The sequence below is a fragment of the Vigna radiata genome, chromosome 8, assembly GCF_000741045.1.
Source record: "Vigna radiata var. radiata cultivar VC1973A chromosome 8, Vradiata_ver6, whole genome shotgun sequence".
In the NCBI taxonomy this organism is placed as follows: domain Eukaryota; kingdom Viridiplantae; phylum Streptophyta; class Magnoliopsida; order Fabales; family Fabaceae; genus Vigna; species Vigna radiata.
The window spans coordinates 24854544-24863334 of record NC_028358.1 but is presented as its reverse complement, the minus strand read 5'-3'; the positions used below and the strand labels follow the sequence as shown (position 1 = coordinate 24863334).

The 8791-nt window shown below is 35.8% G+C and overlaps 1 protein-coding gene across 1 annotated transcript; it reads right to left on the bottom strand.

Annotated features, from left to right (window-relative positions):
* Positions 1–5108: 5108 nt before the first annotated feature.
* LOC106771009 (40S ribosomal protein S15-4) lies at positions 5109–6346 on the bottom strand. Its single transcript, XM_014656884.2, has 3 exons — positions 6242–6346; positions 5963–6166; positions 5109–5632 (listed from the first exon to the last, which is right to left on the bottom strand). Exons 1-3 carry the CDS (start codon positions 6242–6244, stop codon positions 5384–5386), a joined length of 456 nt encoding a protein of 151 aa, XP_014512370.1. The 5' UTR covers positions 6245–6346; the 3' UTR covers positions 5109–5383.
* Between the last annotated feature and the right edge of the window lie 2445 nt (positions 6347–8791).

Below are 8791 nucleotides of genomic sequence, written 5' to 3'. Positions count from 1 at the left end.
AATATCTTCATTGAAGGAGTACTTGTGTAGACATTTCCAAACCAAGGATCTTGGAAGCCTCAAATACTTCTTAGGCATTGAAGTAGCTCAGTCAAAGGATGGAGTTGTAATCTCCCAAAGGAAGTATGCCCTGGATATTTTGCAAGAAACAGGCTTAATTGATTGTAGACCGGTTGACAGTCGTATGGACCCAAATCAAAAATTAACAACTAAAGAAGGTGAGTTATTTTCCGACCCGGAGAGATATATGAGACTTCTTGGAAAACTAATCTATCTCACTATTACAAGGCCGAATCTATCTTTTGCTATTGGAGTGGTTAGTCAGTTCATGCAAGCTCCATGTGTTGTTCCATTGGAATGCTATCATTCGAATCCTAAGGTATTTAAAGAAGGCTCCCGAGCAAGGGTTGTTATATGAAGAGAAAGGAAGCCTTCAGGTATCAGGATATTGTGATGCCGATTGGGCAGGTTCTCCTATTGATAGACGATCTACTACNGAGTTGTAATCTCCCAAAGGAAGTATGCCCTGGATATTCTGCAAGAAACAGACATGATTTATTGTAGACCGGTTGGCAGTCCTATGGACCCAAATAAAAAATTAACAACCGAAGAAGATGAGTTATTTTCCGACCCGGAGAGATATAAGAGACTTGTTGGAAAACTAATCTATCTCACTATTACAAGGCCGGATCTATCTTTTGCTGTTGGAGTGGTTAGCCAGTTCATGCAAGCTCCATGTGTTGGCCATTGGAATGCTATCATTCGAATCCTAAGGTATTTAAAGAAGGCTCCCGACCAAGGGTTGTTATATGAAGAGAAAGGAAGCCTTCAGGTATCAGGATATTGTGATGCCGATTGGGCAGGTTCTCNTATTGATAGACGATCTACTACTGGATATTGTGTTTTCCTTGGAGGAAACATTATCTCATGGAAAAGTAAGAAACAAAATGTAGTGGCTCGATCAACAGCTGAAGCTAAATATAACAATGACATCACTAACATGTGAACTTATATGGGTGAAGCAGTTCCTTCAAGAGCTTAAATTTTGTGACATTCAAAGTATGAATATGTATTGTGATAACCAAGCTGCCCTTCACATTGCATCAAATCCAGTTTTTCATGAGAGGACCAAACATATAGAGATTGATTGTCATTTTGTTCGGGAAAAGTTATTGTCAAAAGAAATATGTACTGAGTTTGTTGGATCAAATGACCAACTCGCAGATGTGTTGACTAAGTCATTGAAGGGACCTCGGATTGAGTTTATTTGTCCAAGCTTGGTACATACAATCTGTATGCTCCAACTTGAGGGGGAGTGTTAGAATCATTACATATAGGTATCATCATTTAGGCTAGTATGCAGAATAATTAATGAGTTGTACCTAATTCTGTACCTAGTAGTCTAGTGCAGACTCTTGGTGTTCCATGTACTGTTGTGATTTTCATTATAAATAGAAGATAATGAGAGTGATCATTAAGCCCTCAAGAATATTTCTTATCAATCTTAAATCTCAAGTTGAAGAGGAAAACCATGCAAGGAGTAGCAGTTTTCTTGGGTGTGACCTATCCTCTTACAGTAAGTGCACTGTGGACGTCCCCGACCTCCACGTCCTCTTCCTTTAGTGCCACGTCCTGCTCTTCCTCGCTTGGCAACCATCACAGATGGTTCCATTGTTTCATGAGCTTCCTGAGATTGAGGAACTGGAACACGAAGAAGACGTGTGGTCAGGGCTTCCGAGGAAGGGACCTCATGACTTGTTAGAAGTTGATCTCTGATGTGATTCAAATCTGGAAGCAAAGCACGGAGGATCATCACCATATAATACTTGTTAAGCTTCTTCTTGATGTCTTCCGAAGATTCCACTTCCAAGAACATTCTCAATTCTTCTACAGCTGCTTGGGCTTCAGTCATGAAGGAGACCATATTATGGTCTATCATTTTGAGATATGCAAGCTTGTTTGTTATATCATAGAGATGTTGAATTCATTAGCATAAATGCTTTGAGCTTTCTTCCAAAAAGAGTGACATGTTTTGAAGACTCTAAGAGATATCAAAAGTCGGGGTTCCACAGATTGCCACAATAGGGCACACAATTGGAAATTTGCCACAATAGGGCATATAATTGGAAATTTGCTTGTTTCCATTGTTCAGCTTTTTCAGAAGGCACTTGGGTTCCATCCTGCTCAAGGTGGTCATAATGTCCTTAACCGAGGAACCATATTTCCACGGCAGCAGACCAAGACAGATAATTTTTCCGTTTACCTTTTCAGAAGTAATTGAGGGACTTCCAGAGAAAGAAAGAACACTTCCAGACGCCATTCTTGATAAAAAAAAAAAAAAAAGAAGGAACTGCAAGAAAGGGGGAACCAGAAAACCCTAGAGGGTTTCTTAGGGTTTTCTTCAAGGGGAGCTTCTGGACTTCATTGAAGCAAGGTTTTGAGGGACAAAGCAGAGAGAGGAGGTCCAGGCGACAACAATAGAGGTGTCGCGGTGACCTTCCGACGAGCAGAGGGCGGCGCGTGAGCAGCACGCGCCTGTTTGCATCACACAAAGAGGTTGCACGTGACAGAGCGTGGATGAGAATCAGACTCCGGCACCGATGGAGTTGGTCATCGCGTGAAGAGGCGAACCAGACCCAATGGTCACCGGACGGAATAGTGACGGCAGAGGGCGACGGAGGGCGGCAAACAATGACGGACAAATGTGAGATGGTAGAGAACCAAGTTAAAGAGCTTCAAATTGCAGTTAACAGCTGCAGATAGTGACAAGACAACTGCAGACAACGACAAATGGCACCGAAAAGATTCAAACAACAATGACAATGCTGATGGACAAGCTAGGATGGAAACCAGAGCAGGATGAACCTACTCTGATACCAACTTGAGATTAAAGACTGATAAAAAAATATTCTTGAAAGATTTTTATGATACCAACATATAATATTCCTCAAAATCAGGGAGAAACCAACACTTCCTTTTATGTGCTCTCCCTAAGCATGTCATTGAAGGCGTAACACAATTGTGCTGGTTGAAATACAACAATGTCGCATCCAAATATTATCCTATACCACCTTGTTAGCATGGTCCAACAGAACTTAACAAGGTCGTGCTCGATCCTGCGCTCCCAAGTCAAGTTTGAATATAGACAAAATTTAAGAAGCAAGTGTTTTGGGTATCCTGTCTTACAAAAGATAGCAGTTCTTTGAGTAAGACGTGTATAAATTAGGAGAAGGAAGAGCAGAATAATCAAGAATAAGAGTTGCTCCATATTGTTTTCTAATGAGGCCCATAAAGAGATGAGGCCCAAAGAACTATTGGTCCACTCTTATTAGGAGAATACAGACCCTAGCAAATGAAAAGTGTATGTGAAGAGAAGGAAGAAAAATACAGACCCTAGCATATGAAAAGTGCATGTGAAGAGAAGGAAGAAAGACACTACGCAAGGTGTTAAGTTGGCAGGGGTAGTAGGATCAATCTCTTGAGACTGTTAGGGTGAGAGAAGAATGAATGCCGTTATAAGGGATGTGGGAAGAGAGAGAGAGAGAGAGAGAGGAGAGGAAGGTTTTTGGGATATAAAAAATCATTTGTATTTCTCTATTAAGGAGCTTTGCTCTTGAGTCTATTCCTATTGATTTTCTTATACTTTCAATAACATCATATACTTTTTCTATTACTTTGTGTAATCTGTTTTCTTTCTCTCTTCTTGGTTCCCATTATTTTGCTTATTTCTTATTCTGTATTTGATTATAATTATAATTTATGCATCCTAGTTCTCGTCGGGGGCAATTTAGGAATATGAAGTAAATTGCAGAGTGGAACTGCTTTCTCTTGTTTTAATTGAATTCTTCCCTTTAGAATATGGTAGTAATCACAATCTTGCCTAGGACCGATCACTCTAAACATATATGAATCAATTAAACAATGACCATACCATAGTTAATAGATGCATAACATAATGAAGTTTAGAAACGATGCATGATCAATTATGCTTTCTAAACTTCTAATTGAATTAAAACACTCCAAAGATACTCCAACACGAATCCGTATTGGATCAATCAGCAAGTTTATTTGGGGAGAAAATATTATCGATTCATGACCAACAAATATTTACAAAATTCAGAGAAAAAAAAATTAACAGTTGAAGTTTAATATAGATTTCCTATATTCTGGTAAATATCTCTAATCCTTTGGACAGAATATCTAGCCTCAGTCGTTGTAGCTTGCCCTTAAGCATATTTTAAACGCAGCAAGACGCCTCAAAACTAGAATATCCATCAATTATTTAACCAAGATCCAACACAAAGTAGCCATTAAAGGGACCCCTTTATCCATTTGATTTAAAAACAAAAGTCAGAGAACATCATGTGCACCTTCAAAAGAGTTATTCATATTTCAACATCTACTTTATGCAGTGAGGCAAACATTAGTGATAAAATTTGACATCAATGGTGAAGGGATGTTATAATGAGGAAAAGAGCAACAAAATGAACTAGTTAATTCCAATTTCGAAAATAGCTAGAGTTTGATATTTCGGCCACAAGTCCTTTCGAGGTCACTTCCGGTGCACACATGGGCTTACTAAAGTGCCGTGGCATAACTGTCAAACCCTGTCAGCCATGTTAACCACTAAATAGGCAGAGATCGTTGGCAGAGACCAAAAAAGGTTGCTCTACATACGTTTAAGACCATTAAATAAACAGAATTCTGGAAGGAGTAAAATCGGATACTCACTTAAATCTCATATTTAATCCTTCAAATAATAAAAAGAATGCAATTTTTCTTAAACAACCTAGTCTCATGCATATAACAGTCAAGATTAAACTCGTGAAATAAGAATTACCATTACCGATTCTAGGAATTAACAAAATGTAATTGCCAACAAAGTTATGAGTACAACTAGTGTTGTGCTTAAAAAATGTAGAAACACGTCAAAAATGGTAAGAAAAGAGTGATGGTTTGAGGATGCAAGCTGAGCGATCGATTGAAATGAGGAAGTTAAAAGACTAAACTCCCTCCTAATCAGAATAATAGCAACAGGCTCATAAAAACATATTTTTAAGTATTTGATAGCCTGTATTCCCAACAAATCATTGGGTTAGTAGTGAGGATTTAAGCAATCAGTGCCAAGCCTTGTAATATAAATTTCCCTGAACAAAATTGACATTAACCTCCGGCATTACAATACAAAATTTGAAAGCGGTGTAGAAATGATTTGGCCCTGTGCTGTTGAGGCCCATACCAGACCAATTTCAAAATACGCCATACTAATAAAAATCAAACCATAACAGAAGGAAAAACAAAATCAACAACAAATTTGATTAAACTAGTTCCCATAAACCCACGTAAAGTTGGACATTAACAAAAAGAGTTGTTTGATATGACATCATTTCAGAGGAATAAACCTAGAGGAGTGGGTGGCACCTATACCAGGCCTTCCATGCTTAACAGGCTTGTAAGAGATTGAAAACTCGGCAAGATAATGCCCAATCATTTCCGGCTTAATTTCAACTTGATTGAAGGTTTTCCCATTGTAAACACCAATGATGCTCCCTATCATCTCGGGCACGATGATCATGTTGCGGAGGTGGGTTCTCACCGGCTCTGGCTTCTCACCAGCTGGAGCCTCCCGTTTCTATCGCAACACATTATTAAACCCTCATTAAAACTAGACACCACAATAACATTCACAATGATTAATCCCCAAAATAAATCCAATTTAGGTCTTGTCTGAATATACTGCTACACAAGCTCTTCTAAGAAAAAATCTAAATTTTTAGCGTATAAATTACCTATTATAACTCAGAAAAAAAATTAATTTCATTGCTCCTTGTTTTGTTCTACTCCTAAAAGTACTTGCGCACGTAAATTCATCCAAACATACGCTTGAGAATAGAACAACCTTCACAAAAATGTATAAACAGCAAAATCTGAAGCAAATGAAATTGACAACAGAAAAACTCACCGCCTTACGGAGTTTCTTGATTAGTGCCATAGGTTTGCGGGTCAAACCGCGTTGAAATCTTCTGCGGGCGCGTGCGCTGAAAAGCTTGACGAGTTCATCGGTGGACATGTCCAACAGAGCATCGAGATCGACGCCTCGAAAACTGAACTTCTTGAAGGTCCTCTTCTTCGGCACTCCTTGACTGACCTCAGTTTCAACGTCCGCCTGAAAACAACATAGAAGAACAACACCATCAGTGTTACTGCTTCACAACGCACCAGAGAGGATATCGGAATTCACCATTGCTGCTGCCACACTCGTGCTCAATGGCTAGGGTTTTTGCGGCCACCTTTTACACTATGCTCGGTCAACAGAAATGTCTAGTGCACACCTTAGTCTTAAATTAAATAGTAATCACTTCCTTTCTCAATTTAAAAAACAAATATTTCTTTTTTTTAATGAATTATTATTTACAAAAAACATATATTCCTTATTTTTTTAATAAAATATTATTTATATCTTATCACTTTTAAATGAATATTTAGTTCATTTTTGTCTTAAATTAACCATATTTATTATTTTATATTTTTAATAAAGAGACATTTATTTCTATTACCGTGTTTAAAAATAGCATACTTATCAAAATTAAATAAAATAATAATAAAAGTTAAAAAAATAAAGTTCAAAAATTTAAGAGTCTTTTTCTTAAAAATTTAGTAAGAGCCATACAAATATTTTATTTGTTAAGCTATATATATATATATATATATATATATATATATATATATATAGATGTGATTGGTTTCTAATGATTTACCAGATTTGCAAAATAAATTTGTTGGTGAATGTGGTTTTCATATTAAAATATATGAGAGGTAAGAGGGAATGAAATTTGAAGAGAGAGTCTCTCTATGTGAAACAATTGGAAACTATTTTAGGATGTTGGAATTGATTTTGAAATGCTGAAATTGGTTCATCTAGTAAGTATGACCTACGAGATTGATTTTTTTATTGGTTTAGATTATAATATATATATATATATATATATATATATATATATATATATATATATATATATATATGTGTGTGTGTGTGTGTGTAATTATTTTTTGTGTGGGTAAACTTAAAAAAAAATCACTTTACTTTATTTACTTAATTTATTTTTTATTTTTTTTATTAATTTTTGGTTTTTTAATACTTCAAATTTATTTTATTAATAAATATGTTATTAATAAATATAATTTTATATTACATTATTATCAAGGACTTTTTAGTAATTTTTATTTTCTATTAATTAATACATTTTTTTATTTATCACATTAATCAAATCCTATACAAACTTCCATAATTTTTTTTTTACAAAAAGAGTTGACTGAAGGGGAACAAACAAAATTAGCCGAAGAACTTGCCATCCTACAAAAGAATTATGAAAAGAAGAAGAATGCATAGGCTGAGGAGAATAGAGCCTCTGAAGAAAACACCAAACAGTTGAAGACTTGGAGACCAGATGCTTGGAATCTTAGAAAAAGACCAAGAATAAAGACAAAGATATGAATAATGAAATTAAAGCCTTAAAGAAGGAAGTTATTAAGGAGAAGAAGGCTTGGGCAAGTCTTGAAGCCAATTTGATTGAGTTGTAAAAGTATATAATAATAGAACATATCAATGACTTCAACAAAGCAATTAGATAGGCCAAATTCCTTTACCAGGTTGTCTCTTCAAGGGAAAGGAGATTCAACGTCAATAAGAACATCTTCAAGGGTCGAATAATGGATGTTGACGAGATAACGACGATTAAGGCAACCGAGAAGACGACTATGGTTGAAGATGTTGATAGTGAAAAGTACAAAGAGGAGATCGTCAAAGAAAATCCTATAATTGTTGTTGAGCACTGAATGAGGATGAGGAGAATGTTGGTTGTTAGAAATAAAATGCCTTGTTTCTCAACACCAAGAGGGGAGGGGAGGAGGAGAGATGAATTGGTGATTTATAAAAACGAATGCTTTTTAAATCTTTTCACAAATTTAGAATGATCTTTAAATTTTCTTGTATTGTAAGTAAAGCGCGTATGCAAAGAAAGTAAAAGAGATAATGAAAGAGATACAAATAGAGGATTTATACTAGTTCGGCCTCAATGCCTACATCCAGTTTCCCTTCCAATCAACCTTAGATTGAAGGATCTTTCACTATAATGATTTGAGTTCTACACCAAAGGTTTTACAGAGACTTTCTCAAATGTAAACACCTTTTCTACTCAATAATCAAATACAGAAAGAAAAAGCCTACAAAAAAAACTACACGTCTTCACTGCAAAACCCTTTGAGAACACCTCTCAAAGTCCAAGAACTCCCCGTTCTTCTTCCTGTCACGCACGAACAGGGCAACACAATCAAAGATTGCAGAATACACGTTTCTGATCAGTGTAGAAACACCTCAGCAATGTAGATAAATATCAATCAATCATGTCCATAATGTTTCTCTCAAGAATCCTTCAAGTTTCTTCTAATTCTTCAAATCTTGATTCTTGGAGTGTCTCAACAACCTGTAATACTTTTCTTAAATGAAATCAAAACTAAAAGTTTACGAATGATCAATTGATTACAGAGTTGCATGTAATGCATCAATTTATAGATTTCATCACGATAGACGCAAAACAATCGATTACGTTAGTAATGTAATCGGTTACATTAAAATCAGATGTAATAGAAATACAACTAAGATAGTTCTAATTGAATGCACAATTAATATAATCGATTTGCATTAAATGCTAGTCAAACATATTTAAAAATATGACCGTTATTACTGTTATGACTAAGCTTGAAAACATTTTTCAAATGATAACATACTTAG

Excerpts from the sequence above, each read along its gene's own strand:
- LOC106771009 (XM_014656884.2), bottom strand. Across the intron at positions 5,633-5,962 it reads TCAAGAAACTCCGTAAGGCG|AAACGGGAGGCTCCAGCTGG; the intron begins GTGAGTTTTTCT and ends GTGTTGCGATAG.